Source organism: Gopherus evgoodei, chromosome 3, assembly GCF_007399415.2.
Source record: "Gopherus evgoodei ecotype Sinaloan lineage chromosome 3, rGopEvg1_v1.p, whole genome shotgun sequence".
Taxonomy (NCBI): domain Eukaryota; kingdom Metazoa; phylum Chordata; order Testudines; family Testudinidae; genus Gopherus; species Gopherus evgoodei.
This window is the reverse complement of record NC_044324.1, coordinates 177,273,329-177,294,025: the sequence shown is the minus strand read 5'-3', so window position 1 is coordinate 177,294,025 and position 20,697 is coordinate 177,273,329. Positions and strand designations below refer to the sequence as shown.

Below are 20,697 nucleotides of genomic sequence, written 5' to 3'. Positions count from 1 at the left end.
ATGTGAGGAAAGTGCAAAATATTACATAGAGGTCCAAACTGCGGACTGCATAGGTCCTTATTGAAACAGATCATAAGTAACCCATTTAGCCTCTTCATTGTGTTCCACTGCTCACAGTATAATGTGCTTTGTAGGCAGCTGTATGAAGTAAGGCAATAAAAATTCAAGTACATAAGCAATTAAGAGAAATAGAATGGTCCAGTTGCACAAGACTGGGACCCCGGAGATCTGGCTTCAGTAACCTGATCCATCAGAGACTTCCTGTGTGATCCAAAAGTCTTTTAGTTTCTCAGTTCTCCACCAGTAAAATGGGTGTCAGTATTTCCGAACCCCCTACACAGCAGCCTTGAAGGATAAATACAGCAAAACTGTGAGGAACTCAGATACTATAATAATGAGGTCCATACAAGTACCTAAATTATCTAGATAGATAGATAACAATTAAAGCTGGTGAAAACATTGTAGTCTAGCATTGTTTCCTATGCTCCAGTACTGGACTAATTACTGAACATTGTGTTAGGAGTCACCCTACTGCTAGACTTACTTTATTTTGGATGAGATGTGAAAAAGTCTCAGGGTATGTCTACACTATGAAATTAGATCAATTTTATAGAAGTTGATTTTTAGAAATTGTTATTTATACAGTTGATTGCATATGTCCACACTAAGTGCATTCTGGGTTAAGCTCCCAGTGCCTGATGGGGCAAAAACATTGTCATGGGTGGTTTGGGGTACATGTCATCAGTAGTCCTTCCCTCTGTGAAAGCAACGGCAGACTATAGTTTCGCGCCAGACATCGAGGCGATTAGAAGAGCACAGCAAGGCGCGCTGCGCATCAGAGAGGCTTTGAAAACCAGTTTCAAGACTGCCCAGGCTACAGTCTGACAGTTGTGTGTGTTTCTCCTTGATGCAAACCTGCCCCCTTTGTTGATTTTAATTCCCTGTAAGCCAACCACCCTCCTTCCTGTGAAATAAAGTAACTGTTGTTTTGAAACCATGCATTCTTTATTAATTAAAAAATAAAAATAAAAAAAAAGATAACAGACAGGGTAGCCCGGGTAGAGTGTGGGAGCAGGGAAGGACAAGGCCATATTGATTTTTACTGTGATTACAATAAGCAAATTGTTTGAATGACAGCCTTCTGTTGCTTGGGCCATCCTCTGCAGTGGGGTGGCCGGGTCCCCCCCCATGCCCCCGCGTTCTTGGACATCTGGGTGAGGAGGCTATGGAATATGGGGAGGAGGGTAGGCAGTTATACAGTGGATGCAGCGGGGATCTGTGCTCTTGTTGGCTTTGCTGCAGCTCCAACAGATGCTTCATCATGTCCGTTTGCTCCCCCATTAGCCTCAGCATCACGTGCTGCCTCTGCTCTTCATGCTCACTTCATTATTTCCTGGCCTCTGCCACTGAATGCCTCCATGCATTAAGCTGTGCCCTATCAGTGCAGGAGGACTGCATTAGCTCAGAAAACATGTAATCGTAAGTGCGTTTTTTCACCTTCTAATCTGCGATAACCTCAGAGACGGAGATGATAGGGGGAGCGTAGAAATATTCTACGTTCTACTATTCTAGGGGGACTGCATGGTCACCTGTGCTGCTGAGTTTGCCACGCTGACCAAACAGGAAATGAAATTCAAAAGTTCCCGGGCTTTTCCTGTGTACCTGGCTAGTGCATCAGAGTTCAAAGTGCTGTCCAGAGTGATCACAATGGAGCACTCAGGGATAGCTCTCGGAGGCCAATACTATCGATTTGCATCTGCACTACTCCAAATCTGACCTAGCAAAGTCGATTTTAGTGCTACTAATTTAGCCACGTTAGGTCAACAGAATGGGGTTGGTTGTGTAGACGCATTCATTTTTAAATTGACCTAACGTGGCTAAATTCGACCTAACCCCATAGTGTAGACCAGGCCTCATTTACTTGTAGACATTAAAAAACCCATGGCAATTTTGCACAAGTAGGATGTTATGTCCGGTGTCCTGGTTAAATATAACTATTCATTACATTTGAGTTTGGGTAGCTGCATTCTACATTCCTCTACTGTTTCAGCTGGACAAAGTTTTGGAGAGGTTTCCTTAGGTTGGTGTCTTCTCTGTTTTTCTTATCTGTCTGTGGCAGTTTGCTTGTAGGGATGGACAGAATGAGTTACACAGTGCTTGCTGCCTAAGCAGAGTATCAGGGGGTGAGTGTGGGGTGCTCACTTCTGTCTTATTTACCCTTCTTTTCCTGGAATTGTAAGAAAACAAACCTCTTCCATGCTTTTTTAGATTCAAGTTGGTTGCTGTCCCTCTTTCATGGGCTCCATGCCTTGGTTCATGGCTTAGGTGACACTTTCAGCTCCTGAATATGCACTTTGTTTAATGACTATGCAACATTTCTTTAATTGCCTTTGTTCTTGTGGCCAGAAAGATCAAAACAGAGTTAAAACTAATGTTAATTTTTTTCTTCTTATTCAGTCCATTTTCTGAGATATTTTCAATTTTAATAGAGTTTGACGGAAAAGAAAATTAGGTTTTCCAAAAGTCCAAACATGCTGTTTTTTTGGAGTTCTTAGAAAGAGCTTTTCAATTATACCCAACTTGACCCTTTTCTGATGACATTTACACCATCTGAAGGACCTGGAGCTGGGAACCAGAGGCAGTAAGGCCCCCCCTTGCCACACCACAAAGAGCAACGCCACTGAAATTATGATTCCGTAGATTTTTCTGAATCAAATGACACTTCTCTTACCTTTCTGTCACTAACTTGCCCACGGAATGAGATTTTACTACACTATGCTCCCAGATGATTTTTGTGTGGCTTTAAACTCAGGTTTTCCTTTAAAAAGAAAAGGGGAAGGGGGATGGTATAGCCCCACTTTACCTCTAGATTTATTGCTCTGTTAACACAACCGTGCATTCCTGTCACAATTAGGTTTTTTATTAAAAATGTTTATGTGGTAAGTCTGCTTGATATTTGCTTGTCCATGGGACACAGAAGTAGAAAACATCTGAAATTTCATCTGTTAGCTTTAACAGTTTTTAACGTAATTAGCTAAACATGTGTATTGTCCTATTTCTAAGCATCCTTGCTGTAGCACACTTGTAACAATATATTAATATTCAGTAAAGGCACAAAGAAGTTTGTAATGACAAAATTATGATAACCATTTTTATTAATATTGTTTTTGCATCAACACAATATATATTTATAGCTTTGAAAAGTACTTTGGAATCCTTATGCTATATAAAATATGAAATGTGCTCACATGCTTTATGGCTATGTTACTAACTTATATGTACGTATCCTATATAAGTCAACATATGCGTGAAGTAATGTTGCTTATATTGCTAGTGAACTCAGACAAAAAGCAATTTCTATCATTGAAGATGCAAATACAAGAAAATTTGTGTGAATGTATTTTTGATTAAACAATTATCTAAATAATTATGTAATTTAAGTGATGCCCTCAGGTTCCTGGCAAATTATCAATGCAGCCCTCAGTGTTGCAAAGGTAGGTAAGTCAACCCCACTGTAATGGATTTCAGATACATCACATGAATAACACAACTATACTCACTCATGTCCTTTCTTAGGAAAGTATAATCCTTTGGAAGTCCTCCAACAAAAACACCTGTGTTTTCTCCAATAATGGTACTGCCACTTGTAGCTGAGGACGAACCTAAAAAAAGAAAGGGTGTTATTTTTCTATACAAAGTTTTCAACAAATCTTTAATTTAATAGTGATGCTGTATCACATATTAGATCCAGGATTCAGATATAGTATTATGCATGCTTATATTGTGCCCTTTTACTCAAGCCCCAGGATGCTTTACAAAGGCATTTTACAATAGAACAACATAATAGCAGCATATCATCAAGAAGTATAAAAAGAGACAAAAATCCTCGAGTCTAGTATTAAAATTGCCAATGATTTACAGACCATAGCTATTGCAGAAATACTTTATTTTGGATGGCAAGAACTGTACAATGTACTGTGACCAATTTTGTCATGAAAATTTGTGCAAATATTTTCGACACACGGAAGAGGGTAAGTAGTGAAAGTGAAAGCAAGTGAGTAATACCCTGATGATAATGATATAATGCAATGAAGTGGGTTAATTACCTGTGTACTGACTATCCACAGTGATATTTCCCAAAGCCTGAATTCTTGTAGCAATTACATGGTGCCAAACATTATCATTGTATTGTCTTCCACCATCATTTATTGGAGTAACTGCCACGGCAGATCCCTTTAAAGAAATATTTAAAATATTAATAGAAGGTACCTGTGATGTTCCCCTGGTGTTATCTGGACCAGTGATCCGTTAGCTCATACCAGTCCTTGACTCTGGGAGTCAGCCTTATCCTGCTCTGCTGTGAGAACCCCTACTCCCGAGCTGTTCACACACAGCCTCTAGCATGTAAGCTGCTTGGATTGTGCAACCGAATGACACTAGCCAATATCTCCGGTCCCAAACACAACCCTAGGAACATCCACCTTGCAGTATCCAGTTATGCCCGCTGGATGCTGCAAGCTTATATGAGTTTGTCAATTTAACAAAGAAATTGATATGCACCAGGCTTATTATCCCAAGGGGAGTCTCTGACACACTTCAAACCAAACTCATTGCTTCTGGTAGAATAAAAAAACAAAATTTATTAACTACAAAAGATATATTTTAAGTGATTATAAGTCAAAGCACAACAAGTGGAATTTGGTCAAATGAAATAAAAGAAAAACACATTCTAAGCTGATCTTAACACTTTCAATATCTTTACAAACTTAGACGTTTCTCACTACAGGCTGACTGGTTGCCTTTCAGCCACGCACTCCACTTTGATCAGCATTTAAGTTGCTTGGTGGTGATGTCTGTAGATGGAGGTGGAAGAGAGAGGAAGAGCATGGCAAACGTCTCTCCCTTTTATCATATTCTTTCTTCCCTCTTGGCTTTGGCCCTGCCTTCAGGGTCAGGTGAGCATTACTTCATCGTAGTTCCTGAATGACCAAGGGAAGGGGGGTAACTCATTCGAGAGTCCAACAGATCCTTTGCTACTGTCTAGGCCAGTGTCCTTTGTTCCTGGGAGTCTGGGCTGAGTTTGTCACATGCATGCACTGATGAGGTGTGAACTGCCCCTCGCTCCTGGAGAGTTTTGCCTGGGCTTGGTTTAAGCCATGAGGACACATTTTCAACCTCATAACTATATACATGAAATTATAACCAATAACATTACTATAATAACCAGGCTCAGTGCATCATGAGCCTTCAGAAGACACCCGACATGACAAACTTTGCCTTGGATACCACACAATCATACTAGAAGGAAGAACATGGGGGTGCAGGGTGTTCCCCTGAGATACAGTCTGTCACAGTACCTAAATTATATATGCAGGTGAAATAGAAGCATTTAAGTGTGTTGTAGCCTTAAACTCAGATATGTAGAAAAGCATCCTGCAGTATAGAAAGATTTGCAAAATATATCTCTTCTATTAAATTTATGCTAAAATAGTGAATAATGGTTAACACTGAGCAAGCTTTACTCATCTCTTTGCAATCCCAATCCTTGGTCAATTAGCCTACTCAAAAGTTTGTGTGTAGGACTAGATCCAGTTTAGTTGCTACTATGAGTTAGAGCCTAAATTCTTTTCTGACTCACCCCCCTGCAGCTCCACTGATTTCAGTGGGGTGGGTAAGGGTTAAATTGAAATTCTGTAATATTTCAACAGACAGTTATTGGATGACTGTTAGGCAGCCTGCAGTGTGTGAAATGAGAGTCTGGTGTACAGAAGCCATCATCACATTTAACACTAATTGGGATTGTTTGGCAGTTTCTGTCTCTAGGTAGTCTCTCTAAGTGAAGGTATAGGAATACTTATAGGGCAGTATTGGGAAGCTTGCACTGCCATTGTTCACCCCATTCTGGATAAAGAGAAGACTTCAATCTGAAGGACAGTCAGTCCAGTTTTTTTGGAGAAATGAAAAAATCATATAAAAAAATCAGCAGAAAAAAAATCAGAGAGGAGTGGTTTTAAGATGCCATTCATATGTAAGCGATGCATGCAAAACAAATGCTAATCTAATCATAACTCTTTCCAAGTTATATTGAAATTATTTTGGACATACAAAATTGTAAATGATAAGAAAAGTAAGATACACTTGGAGATCTCAATGGCTAACATCTAGTACAAAACTTTTCTAAAGACGCCGGGTAAAAGGAAAATAACGGATGCAGACATCACATCAAAATGAATTATTCATTTTTTAAACAGATGTTTCTTTCATAATACTGTAGGAAAAGTGACTGTGTCATAGGGCAATTCCTAGGGATTGATGCCTGATTGGTGTTTAAATCTCCCAGTAATCCTTAATAAATACAATCCCAGAGCATTAAATTACACCTGACTTGCAGAGATAAAGTGCCTTTTTTCAAGGAATCCAGTATTATTCAATGGAATTCATCCTTCAGGGCAGGATACCCCTACAGAACAGACCGAATTTTAAGGCTGCAGAACTATATATTGAACCTTCATTGTTACTGTTCCAGGAAAACTTTAAAATACTTGAGTGAAATCACATCAGTGAAGTCAGTGGGAGCTTTGCCAATGACATCATTGGGACCAGGATTTCACCTTTTGTTCTTAAAAGCAAAACGCTGTACTTGGGCAATGCACTGCCTATAACACTGAAAGAAGCCAGCTTAATGTAACACTCTTGGAGAATGGAACATTTGAACAAATCATTAGCTTTTATTTTTAAAATCAAGAAGTCACATTCTAATTAGCAGGTGAAGTAGCTCTCACTGGTGATTCCAATTTACATTAGAGAGATGCTGACCTTAATGGCAAAGAGTAGACTCTTGTTTTAATGCTAGTTTCCACCGAAAATCTCAAACACAGGAGATAAGCTTCTTGTTAATAGATCTCAGGTGATTAGGGGGAAAAGCAAAAAATAAATGTTTGCTATGAAGCAAGCTTGACAATGAAATATCGTGAATGCTTGACAATGAAATACTGTGCTCTCTAATTTATTATCACAATTCTTATGCACCCCTTATGCTAAAGAAAAAGAAGCATTATGCTAATATGTTATCTTTTGTACAAACACCTGAAGCAACGATTAATAATATTGTCTCTCTATGGAACTTTTTGCCTAGAGATCTCAAAGTGCCTTAACTATTGAATTAAAGATTCACAACCCCACTGTGAGCTAAAAATAATTACCCCCATTTTATAAATGGGAAAAACTGAGATGAAGAAATAAGAAATAAGCCAATTAATAATGGCTAGGATGAGGATAATTGGTCATAGTTGATTTTTTTTAAATCACACTTTTATTTGTTGAGATTTTAACCACTGAAATATACTTAGCCCTACATCTTCCACTTTCATTAATGTAGATCCAAAAACTGTGAACATTTTGATTGTATCTGTTTCCTCCACTCTTCATATATTGCTTGTCTTCTTAGGTTGTAAGCTCTTTGGGCAAGATTGTATCTTATTGTATGTGTGGTCAATGTCTACTACATTTTGGGTGCTATCAGAATACATATAATACACTTCTATCCTGATATAATGCTGTCCTCGGGAGCCAAAAAATCTTACCATGTTATAGGTGAAACCACTCATATCAAACTCGCCTTGATCGGCTGGAGCACGCAGTCCCGCCCCCCTGGAGCATTGATTTACCACATTATATTCAAATTTGTGTTATATGGGGTCATGTTATATCGGGGTAGAGGTGTAATATTAATAACTTTCCCAAAGGCACAGAAAGTTGGAGAGGCAAATGCAAGACAGTGGCAAATCCAAGAACAGAATCCAGAAGTCCTGACTCCCAGTCCCCCTGTTCTAACAACTAGACCACAATGTGTGTTCAAGCATTCCAAAAAGGATATTTCCATGCTCTTAAAAAATAAATAAAATGCCATCACTAATCAAGATAAAAATGAGGAAAGAGACTCTCTGAAATATGTATTTGAGGCATTGCCACTGTCCTGGCATCTTGCTGCCAACAGACAGAGCAATGGTCTAACATCGTATGCATTTTCTATCTGCCTACAAAATGCTAATATGCCAGCTATAGAAAAACTTTTTAAAGAATTAACAATGAGTCCTGTAGCACCTTAAAGTCTAACAGATGTATTGGAGCATAAGTTTTCGTGGGTGAATACCCACTTCGTCAGACGCATGTTGATACTCTGATACTTTTTAAAGAATAGCATTCTTGTATTTTTTTCTCCCTCTCCCCATCAATACCTTGTTAATATTTGGAGCAACCCTATTCAATGGGATAAACTAAATGACAGGTAGAGATGTGAAAGATTATTATAAACTTTATACCTCTTCTAGAGATGGAGCTGACATCATGTTAAATTATATTCTAATTTAGCCTAAGATTGCAAATATAATTGTACAGTGGTTTCTACAATCTGATTTAAAGCTGGCTACAATTAGGTCAAATCCTGCAAAATCCTATACAGTACCAGAAATAGTAGTACTACTTGCAATAGTAAAGTTAAGCACAAGTGTTTGAAGGTTGTCGCCTTATATTGTAATTTCATTACAACGAGGTGAAATCAGTCTCTCTGAACAAGAAGCAGCTGAGACTTATGGATACTCATCTGTACAATAAGTAAAACTTCCCAGGCAATTATTTAACTGCAAAAATGCTAGTTTTCTTAGACAGTAGATATTAATAAAGTAAAATTGACTTGCAAATTGTTACTCTGATGACAAATTTCAGAAAACTATTTTCCAAACTTGCAAATAAATTCTCTTAGTTTTTTGCAATAGTTACTGGCATCTCTGAAAGTAGTAGCTGATTTGCCACTGTCCAGCAGTAAATGAAAAAGATAGCGTTGTAATTTTTGTTGACACCTTTGTTCTTAACTTCTCTCCCTTTCAGTGATCTTATTATTATACTGATGAAAAATGTAGTGTACTGATGCAATAAATACTAATATGATTCTGTTGAACACTACTACCGCAAGCTTTAAAGCTGCATTAGCCTAAGAGAACAAAGCTCTGTTCCATTCAAACCTTATCTGAGTGTTGCTGACCAGTATGTTTTTAATTGGATGCTGTCACTGAGCACACCATGCATGAGAATATGTATGATGTATTTAAGATTATAAAACGGGAGTAATTTCCCATGAGCATACGCAGTATGTTTTCCACGTAGATGCATGTGCCTTTCTTAAAAGGTATCTGCTAGGTATTCAGGCATGGTTTATATATCAGTTCACTGTCCCACAATAACACCACAAACTCACATACACTTACATGCACCCAGGCATTTTTTCATATACTATTTTTATTGTCTTCTACCTTATTTCAACTTTTTAAAATTTTACAAACACACATTTCATTATCGTAGTTTAATAATTAAAACCAGAACTGGTGTCATGCCCAATTAATGTGCCCTGGTAGCATGCCCATTAGTTTTTCCATTAGTGAATTCAACAATACTAATGGGATTACTAGCATGGGATGCTAATTGGGCGTGACATAAGAAACTGGCTTACTTCTTAGCATACCCTTGCTAATGATGAAATTAATGAGCATTTTATTAAATGCTGTCTCATCAAAGTGTATTTAGTTAGCGTTAAAATTGTTACAAACGATGCTGCATTCTAAAGATCAGGTGTTTGAATAAGTGGTTCTTCATATTTATGTTTGGCAACAATCTAAAGCATTAATAGTTTTCTACATCAGAAACCATTTATTTGTACCCAGTTCAAGCTGGGACCACACAACTGCATGTGCCAACCTGCGCTTAATTTTGGAGGAAACTATTCTCTGGATTCAAAATACATTCTACTAAATGCTTCCATAACACATTTTTACCAGAGTAGCAGAATGATACTGTGATCATACTTAAATATTCTTATATAAAACAAGACCATTTCAGATTTGGAAAATCAAACGCTTTGTAGGGACCATATCTGAATTAATTTCTTGAACCATTTGTCAGGCCTTAATTGTTAACAGCTCCCAATAGCCAAAAAAATGTGTGTGTCTGTGTGTGTGTCTTCCCTGTTGAAGTATTTTAGACTAAATCACTAGAGTAGGGGCTCTCCATTTATCTATATCACCCATATCATCCATCTGAAAGTGTACAGTACCCACCACAAAGAGTCCCCAGTTCTGATTAAGACCTTGGCCACTGTTATAATCAAAATATATAAGAAAGTCACAGCACTATGATCCTCATTCAAAGCCTAATGAAGCTAATGGGAGGCTTTCCATTGACTTCAGTGGGATTTGGATCAGATCACAGAGGCAACCCTGGCCCCACTGAAGCCAATGAAAAATTTTCTGTTTTCTTCAAAGGGGCAGGATTTCATTCTAGGTTCTTTTAAAAAGTGAGCTAATGCAGACACCTAATTCACACACTGCATAACTTTTAAATCAATCAGAATGGATTTGTCTGTATGATGCTACGGCCACAGGGTTGTATTTTTAAATTATACCTATTTTAGAAAATAACAGTATCAATAACAGTATTTAAAAGGATGTATATATGCATATTTTTGGCACCAATTTGAAGGATTGTGTTTCCACTAAAATTAATGGGAAAACTCTCCTGGACTTCAATGGGTGCACAATCAAATGAGATGCTAAAAATATTTTCTGGAAAAGTATGCTATCTTCATTTAATAATCAAAAAGAGACGTATCCATAACTGGTGTCTTAGTATTTAAAAATGAATTTTAAGGTGGTACTAATGATTGTTAATTCAGTGGTAATGGTAAGTACAATACTTTTTTTAAAAAATGTAATGCAACTCTAATTAATAAATGTTAACACTTGCAAACATAACTAAGTATTACAAAACCCTGGGGGATTCAATGCTTCTTTTCTAAAGATCACCAATTATCTAGTGTATTGAAGAACTCACTAACCTGGATCAATATGAAAAAAATGGAAAAAGCAAGCACCCCCATCCTCTTATACCATTAAGCATACAATATGCCTTGGGGATCTGTAATAAAGCTATATTTTATTTGATCTTTCTCCTTACCGTACCTGTGGATCAAAAAGAAAGTAAGGACGTCCACTCTGTAACTGAAGTGCAATGTATTCCTCTTGATTCCCAGGTGACACAGAGAAAAGAATCAGACCATCAGGTTCCCTGGTTTTAAAGCTCACTTTAATACCTGGTTAGAAAAAGCAGGCGGAGAGTTATGAATTCTATCAGATAAAGACAACTTAGAAATTAAAAGCTACTCCCCTTAACAAAAAAATGGAATATCAAAATGTCACTATGGAAATTTGATAATTAAACCCCGTTTAGTTACTATGCTAGATACTGCTACCTTCATTCAAGCTGAGCAGCACCATATTCCATGAGCAGCCAAACTGAAATCAAAGCGACTATTTGTGCAATAAGGCATTATTCATTCAGAGTGAGGGTGGCAGAATCTGGTCCAGCACAGTTAAGGAACCTCTTTCTAAAGGAAACATAATTGAAATAGTTGCAGCCTGTGCCAGTAGCTGAAGACAGGACTGAGAACCTGGAATAATTCAGCTCTAACTCCAGTATTACCACTTATTCAGTGTTTGGCCTTTATCTTTTGCCTTAATATTTGGATCTGCAAAATGGGAATACTACTACTTACTTATTTACATCACACGGTTGCTGTGAATACTAATGTCTGTACAGTTCCTGAAAGACGTATAGATTGCAAAAATAATAATGAAAAGTCTGGAAAAACAGAATGGTTGCTTTTTTCTTTTTTTAAAAAGTTTCAACTAATATTGGAAATACTTTGAGGGATAATATAAGTACCAAGAAACTATTTTTTCCCAGTGTATGAACATCCCAGATTGTCACCTAATTGTTTTTCTTTCTAGCTTCTGAAATTAGGACTTCGGCAATTAGGATTAAGCAATTAAAGTATCACAATAAAGGTGCACAAGAATAAAACTACTTTTCTTTCTTTAATTTTACTCCAGAATGAAATACCAAGCCAAAAAGCTACCTCAGTGACTTGATATATATTGGAATGTGTTCGTAGAAAGATGGCCTAAAAATCTTACCCATTAATATTTAAGGCAATATTATCAAAAACAGCATTAAACAAAAATGCATGTACCAGTTTTAGGAGCATGTAACTATGTGTGACTAAGTTTTTTAGGCAACCAATATTTTGCATATTCCCAAAATTGGTTTTGCATATGCTAACTACTTAATATGCACTAGCAAATTAAGTTTGTAGCTATGTAAGACTGCATGTTATAAATATTGGTATAAAATTTCAGACATCCAGATGCAAGATTGGGTCTATTTTAAAAACATGGCCCTGGGAACCTGTAACTCTACCAGTATTTTGCATGGGGAAATGAACATGTAGCATTAGTGACAGCCATCTCATAATCCTCTCAATTTCTGCAACAAAATATGGGATAAAGTCTCAAATTTCAATACACAAGAGAATTATTAGTATAACTTTAACTGATGCAATATGTATTTCTTACCATTAATGTCATTTTCTATATCCTCAGTTTCTTGATTCAGTGTTTTGAGAATAAATGTACAACAGTAAATTAAACTTGTACAGGGCAGCAACTTTGGGCTCATAAGGAAGGAGTCAGACTGTAGGTGGCACAGCCAAGACACTCCAGTTTTCACAAGACAACAGTCTTAAACATGACCCTCTAACCAGAGTTCTATTAGAGTGCTGAGCTACCTGGGGAAGGGGAAAAGGAGCTGTAACTCTTCCTACCAGACACAGGTGTTCCCTCCCTCTCCTGCAGGAACACATAAAGCCAGAGAGGATGGAAGGGAAGCGCGGTCAGTGCCATGGACAGACCTTCATAGTCAGACTTGCTCCTTCTTCCCAGCTTACCTCTGTCTGCACCCAGGGATGCTATCTTTGTGTTCCTCAGACAGTACCTGTCTACTCTCCATTGTCTACTAGGGTCCCTGGGGGTGGCAGAACCGGTTCCAGTGAGCTGCTGGACCCAGTGTGATTGCCTTTTGGAGGTTTGGGAAGGAATTTCCCTTAAAGCAAAATCAGCACTGAGGATCTTTTGACTTTCCCCACAGTATCCATGAATGCTCAGTGAGGGATTAGTTTGATTGTCCCCGCTTTTGGCCAGTGTCCAGTGTGAGGAAAGTTAGGAGAGTCAGTCTAGATCCTGGGGTAAACCTGGATGCAGGATTCAAGGGGAATCTGGTGTCTGTAATGTTGCTTGTGGACATTTAGTGAAGATTGAGATACTCTCTATATTGGTCAAGAATTTTAACAAGCTGGCTAGATCCCATGGGTGATTTGGGGAGGCCAGGTCTTGTTCCTTGGCGTTGGTGGAAAGCCATCCCACTCCAGTCCCTTCGCATTGCCTAACAGGCCTGGGGTCCAGCTTACATCTTTGTGGCATGTCAGTAAAGTTGCAGCCTGAGACTTTAAACCCATGCTCTGTGTTGAATCCTTATTCACCCAAGTGGCAAATCACCTATACTAATATCCTAATTTAGTTACATTTATATTTTTCTCTGACTTGCAAAAATTGCTACTTCTGATTGCTCCTTTTGCTCTGCTGCTATGTCTGCTATCATGCTACCTAAATCGTGGATTTGCCAGCTGGAATTCTGCCTTTTTCATTTTCTTTCCAGAAAAAAGAAACCCAACAAATTTAGCATCAGAACCTCCTTTCAAAACTCATTTATTCAGTAAGTACCAGTGCTCAAATTGGACAACTGCATGTGATTATGTCACTGCCATGCTTATAACTGCTGGATGAAAAAGTTTGAGGGGAGAAGCTGGAAGAAATTGGTGAAAAGCTGGGTTATATCATCCTTCTATTGCATGCTATCATTATTTTCCAGATCAAGAACTGATTTGCAGTAGCATTTTCATGATTTTCCACTGCTGCTCAGTTCAAATACATCAATACTCATGTCCTTGTGATCCCCGTAAAGTACTTAATACAGAACAGGGTAATTTATTGTGTTCTATCCAGCTGTATCAAACAATTCAACCTCTTCACATTCATTTTCCCCTTCTTATGCCAGGCAGAAAATAATAAGTAATGGAAGCTTTTCTTGTAGACAGAATCTATTACAAAAAATTAAGGAATCATAACTCTAATGCATATTCATATCATATTCATAATGCCAGTTAATTACCTCTACCCATAAGTAGTATCCTTTGACTCACATATTTTAATCACAGTACAAGTTCTCATGCAGTATAACACAATGCACTCAGATATGAAGACATTCACTTTAGATAATGAAAATCAATCATGCTATTAAAATACCTATTAAAATCAACTGTACATAACTAACATAACTAACTCTACATAACTAACACCAGACAAATATGAAGTATTACCCACACAAGTGCTATTTTAGCTGAATTAAGTTATAAAGGTATTTCTGCTTGAAATATTTAAGCCTTTCTACCTTTCTGGAGGATGCTGTTCCCCTTTCTCCTCTAAAATGAACTTTGTTTATATATATATACATAACACCTTTTATTGTAATGTCACTTCTTCCCTTGAGTACAGAATCAACCGAGTTTAACAGAATCACCAGTGATCAGTAAATCCCTCAGATCAAGAGACATAAGATGCTATTTGATGGCATCAGGATGGTCCACAAAAGACTTCAGCTAGTAGATATGGCTTGGTGTAATTACATCCTGTTGCATGTTCTAAGAACTAAATAAATAGACACACATTTCAAGAGACCATTCCTCTTTCTGGGAAAGGTTCTGCTTTCTGGGTTTATAAATAGCCAACCTAGCTGCTGCCCGAAATGATACACTGACAGGATGCCTACAAATACAAAGATGGAAAACATGCAATCAGAAGTGCAGGAAGAGGTCCTGCAGGAGAGGGGAAAGCTCAGCTTCATACTTATGATTACCAGGGTCACCAGGAATTGTCACAAGTCTACTTCTGGGAAAGAGAGAAAAGGAGAAAAAAGTAAGACCAAATAAAGGAAACATGTAGTGGAGAGGGGGCACTCTACTGGCCTGTGAATTCCAAGGTTACCAACTAGTGTGTGTGGGTGAGTGGGTGTGTGTGTGTGGGTGTGTGTATTATTTGTGATAATTTGGGGAATATGTTTGTGAAATTATGAAATTCCCTTTTTGTTCTGTGAAGTATCATTTGAGTGTAAATTGTGGATTAGACTATCCACTTTGTAATGAAAACAGACTATGTCTGAAACACAGCCACGAAGGGGACATCAACCTTGAACAGTCAGTCGTACCCCGATGGAGCAATACGGTTGCTAAGGGCAGAGCCACTGACTTTAATAACTCTTAGACCAGCAACCAACCGGGGAGGGGGTAGCAGGAAGGGGTTGAAGCATAGAAATTATCCAGCATAAGAGCAAAGGTATCACAGACTTTTCTTTTGGTTTTTTTTTTGTTATGATACAGTCTCTCTAAGCAAGGTAGCCACTCCATTGTGAGACACACGAGACACAGCTGGAGGAATGGGGGCAGGAGGGACCTCGCCTTCTGCTAAGGACATGGACCAACCCTCATAATGCTCAGGAGAGGTGAGGACTCTGTGGCTCTGAGGGGAGGATTGTGTTCAGGTGTTTATTGTTTGCATAGATCTGTAGCTCTCCTGTGCTTTCTAAGCGTAAAAAGTATGTATTTAATATGTTCCTATGTAAAACCTTTTTTTTCACTTTACCTGCTACAAGTCTCCAAAGAATTAAACTATAAATCAGAGTGACCCCAAACGGGAACTCTGGAAGAGTATGCATAACCAAAAGCAATTGGGGTTGGTTGGAGATTGGGAGCTGGCAGTTATATCGTGAGATATAGCTCTGTAGCTCTGTTTGGGTCAGATCTAGCCTCCTACCAAGGGCCTCTGGCTGGCTGTAGCCTTCACCCAGTTCCTAGCTCAAGGTCAGCCTCTTGCCTCACATCAAAACAGCCTGTCTGGTCTCCTAACTAAACAGGACTGACTGGCCCCAGGCCTCATGCTCTTAAAGGGGCAGGCTGCCCTGTTATAATGAGAATGGCAATTTTTTAAAGTTCTACTTAATTATAAACTGTTGAAAACTTTCAAAGGACAAAGAAGAGGCATTTCTCCAGTTCAAAGGCTTACCTAATTTCAAAGGTCAGTTGCAAACAATGAAAGTGTTAGAGTTTCTCCAAAAAGGTTGAAAGAGTTTTTGGTTTTTTTGGTTTGCTCCTATTATAATGGAAAGTGTTCGATAACCTACGTAAAGGGGTCACAGCCATCTCCTAATATTACAAATACACTCTTATTAAAGCAGGAGAACATTAAAAATTGCCAAATGCCAGACAGCCCCTCCCCCCTTTTTTGGCATGTCCCAAATAGGGGCCAGTTAGAATCTCAATTCCTGCAATCAAGGGTACACATCTACCCATAAAAGAGGGAAAAGATAGGGACAATAGCTCATTTCCCTATGAAGAAACTCACAGTGTGCATGGCCATGCCTGCACATTTCCCCTGCCCATTAGAGAATTCAGAGAAGGATTTTGCCTCCTGAGCCACAGTCTCTTGTAAATTCTGCCTGTGGTGGTATACTTGCTCTGAATAAGTGTTTGTAATACATAGGTATAAAGGCGTTATTGTGAGGTAAGTGGTGACAAGATCTCATGCTAGCCCTCTGTAAAGGCATGGAGTTCACTCTTTATTATTTTTGCTGGAACAAAATATTAGAAAAAGTGAAGCGACTTTCTGGAACAGCCTTCCAAGGGAAGCAGTGGGGGCAAAAAACCAAACAGGCTTCAAGACTGAGCTTGATAAGTTTATGGAGGGGAGGGTATGATGGGCTTGCCTACAGTGGCACGTGGCCCATCAGCTACTGCCATTAGCAAAAATCTCCAACAGCCGGAGATGGGACACTAGAATGGGAGGTCTCTGAGTTACTACGGAGAATTCTTTCAGAGGTATCTGCCTGCTGGGTCTTGCCCACATGCTGATTGCCATATTTGGGATCAGGAAGGTCAGATTGACAGAGATCCTGGGTTTTTTTCACCGTCCCCTGAGCATGCTCACTTGTAGGTTTAAACTAGTGTGAATGGTGTATTCTCTGTAACTTGAAGTCTTTAAACCATGATTTGAGGATGTCAGTAACTCAGCCAGCAGTTAGAGGTCTATTACAGGAATGGAAGGGTGAGGTTCTGTGGCCTGCAGTATGCAGGTCAGTCTAGATGATCACAATGGTCCCTTCTGACCTTAACGTCTATGAGACTAAATTACACGTATGGCCATTCTTTTAGGGAAAATTTGCAAAGGCAACCTCTAAAAGAAATAGACTCTCCCCCTGCTTTCACAGCTGACACATATCTAAAATGTCCTGTTAGCGACAATATGTACACTGTATATATTCAATTACAGTCAGCTTACCCAATAGCAACACTATAATTACTCTAATATTTCATTTATCACACAAATAAATTTCAGTTCAGGCTCATAGCACAAAGCTGTTGCACCCTGGATTGAAAACATGACCAGCCATGGGATATAATTTGATCTGAATGTAATTTAAGTCAATTGGATTTTGAATTACAACTAAAGATTTACTCTGCTTATTCTGTAGGTCTGTTTATGTGACAGACATTAGTGGTTGCAAAGGTGCTGTTACTCCTTGGGTTAAAACCAACAAGAATTTTAAAAATAGCCTAACTACTGAACATAATTGAACCCACTCATTACAAGCTATAAAGCAAGTTTACACACTTTTCTGTGAAGAAAAAACAAAAACAAAATAATAAAGTATTCAGACAAGAAAATTCAAAGTTAAGGGAGGCAAAGGGATAGCTAATACTCAAAACATCCACATTTGACTGGACCTAGAACACGGATTTGATCTGAAAAAGAACTTGGTCCATTGACCATATATTATTTTGGCCACTGGCCACATATTCCTTCTTTTAGGACGGGACAAATTTAGGGCCCAACCATGTCTCGTTTGTACTGTGGAACAAAAAGAGAGGTACTAGCTGAAGCTTTCGCTCCACTTTCCAAGGCACTGACTAGCATAGCTATGTGGTGGGACAGGCATAGGTCTTGCACAAGGTACTTCTCTGCAGAGCAAAGGAAGAGTTGGCGTAACCCTCTAAGCTCCAAGTCAGAATCTGCTTTCCAGTCTGCTCATGTACATGGCTTAGTGCAAAGCCACAATTCAGCTCTTACACATATCCATTGATTTGGGGGCAGCCGTTCTGTCCTCAACTGGCCTAGGCACCACAATGAGCAAAAATCTGTAGTTTACATATTGTACCTCTGGTAAATTGAACAATTGTACCTGTTGTTACAGACTTAACTCTGAATTTTTGAATTTCTTTAATTATATCAGGTTTGTCAGTACTATCTTACAACCCTTTATGTCCCTGTTGTTGATGAGAGCAAAAAGAAGCAATAAAGTAAGTTTACAGAAAGTAGGAAGATACGAATGGGTGAAATTATTCTTTGTAGTATTACTAACTTACTTCAAAGCAACCAAAACCATGTTAGGATTCTCACAATACAGAGAAGACGTTATGATCCCTGCCTCAGGAAGTATACAAACTATGAATCAGAATCCACTAATGTAACAGGACTCCACACAGTTTTAGGGCCTGCACTGGTGGACTGCATTGCAGGATTTGGGCCTAATTTCGACATGATACAATATAATGGGTCAATGAAATACCTGGATGGGATTAAAGAAGGAAATGTGAGGGGAATATCAGCATGTGATCACCCAGCAAAGCCTAGTGCACAGAATAATAGAAGTCATTTTTACTTACATATTAATAATCTAGACAGACTCGTGTTAGTTCTGCTCCAGCTAGTGTGCTGAAAAAAAATAGCAGTATGGACACTGTAGCACAGGAGGCGGCTCAGATAACCACCCCATGCTCAGACACAGAGCATAGGACAGGCTTGAACTTGAAAGGCTAGCCTGCGCTGCTGCCCAAGCTGATATGTCCATACTGCTATTTAAGTGCACTGCTCAAGCAGAACTAGTATGAACCTGTCTACCCGGGTAGAAGGCATGCTCCCAGCAGCTGTGTAGACAGTCAGAAGTACCAATAGAGACTTCACAAACCCTAGGTTCCTTCTCCCTGGAACACACTATACATAGGGTCTGCTGAATGTCAGACCAGAGAAGCAGCAATAACAGGGCCTGTGGATCTGAGTGCAAGTAGATTCCCCAACCATTCCCTTCACATGTGTGGGGGTGCTAAGTGGGGGCACAACATCTACGGAGCTGTGGAACTCACCAGTGTATAACACATGTGCTGGTATTAGGATTTGCTCCTTAAACATAAAGGGCCCTTTACATCACTCCTGTGGTGGCAAAAGGGGCCCCTTGCCACTCCCTTTACCATCTTCGCAGCATTGGGCTGTGCCAGGGCAGATCAGGGTGGGAGGAGAGTGATAGCTAGGGTTGCCAACTGTCTAATCACACAAACCCAGTCACAAACCGCACCCCTCTCCCAAAACCATGCCCCTGCCCTGGTCCTTCTTCAAGGCCTCGCCCCCCCACTCCCAGCCTCCCTCCCTCCCTCCAGCACTCGCTCTCTTCCATGCTCACTCACTTTCACCAGGCTGAGGCAGGTGGCTGAGATGGGGGTGTGGACTCTGGGCTGGGACCAAGGGGTTTTGAGTGTGCAAGGGGGTTCCAGGCTGAGCATGGGGTAGGGAGTTGAGGTGAAGGAGGTGATGCAGGCTCTGGGAGGGAGTTTGGGTGTGCGAGTGGGCTCTGGGATGATCCTGGTACAGGGGGTCAGGGTGCGAGGGGAGGTGAGGGCTTCTGGAGGGAGTCTGGGTGCAGGAAGTGACTCAGGGCTGGGGCAGTTGGTTGGGGTGCTGGAGGAGGTTCGAGGTGCAGACTCTGAGAAGGAGTTTGGGTGCAGGAGAGGGCTCCGGGCTGAAGCAGTGGGTTGGGGTGTGGGAAAGGGTTTGGGGTGCAGGCTCTGTTCAGGCGGCCCTTACCCCAGGTGGCTCCCGGAAGCAGCAGCGTGACTAGCAGCAGCTCCTAGGCTTAGGGGTGGCTCTGCACACTGCCACTGCCTGCAGTATCCGCCCCCTGCAGCTGCTATTGGCTGTGGTTCCCGGCCAATAGCAGCTGCAGAGTCAGCGCTTGGAGCGAGGGCAGCACGCAGAGATCCCCTGCCTGCGCCTCCACCTATGAGCCACTGCTGGGCATGTTGGCCACGTCAGAGAGTGGTGCAGAGCCAGGACAGGTAGGGAGCCTGCATTAGACCCACTGTGCTGCTGGACTTTTAGTGGCCTAAAACCTCCCAGATTGGCTTCACTAGCCTCTGGGAGATCGAGCCCAATTCCAGGAGACTCCTGGCCAATCCGTGAGAGTTGGCAACCCTAGACTTAGATGCCAACATACTATAAACCTGTGGAAGTTGTAGAATTCCATGACAGTTCACCAAAATACATACTGCTATATCAAAAGACATTTTGAAAAGTAATATATCTGTATTGCTAACATTTATTCAGTCAGCAAAAGCACTGTCAACTGAATTTGCATTTCATAGCTGGTGCCAATCCCACCCCACACTGATAAGATCAAAATATAAAAATAATGAAGAGATGCCCCAGCACATGAACACATTTTCTGGCACTACATGAAAAATGGATTTCAGGGAAGAACAACTCACAGAAAAAGTGGATCCTAATTTCTTTTTTTTAATTTACAAGCCATTGTAAATACTGCAAAGTATTTTAAATAGGGTGACCAGAAGTCTGTTTTTAAAGGGACAGTCCTGTT

At 39.9% G+C, this 20,697-nt stretch overlaps 1 protein-coding gene across 1 annotated transcript in view; it reads right to left on the bottom strand.

Moving 5' to 3' along the window:
- The window catches only part of USH2A (usherin), a 596,134-nt gene that overhangs the window by 373,719 nt on the left and 201,718 nt on the right, over positions 1 to 20,697 (bottom strand). Inside the window, 3 exon segments of the mRNA XM_030557510.1 lie at positions 3,561 to 3,662; positions 4,107 to 4,233; positions 11,010 to 11,140. Of these exon segments, the coding sequence (XP_030413370.1) occupies positions 3,561 to 3,662; positions 4,107 to 4,233; positions 11,010 to 11,140 (360 nt within the window).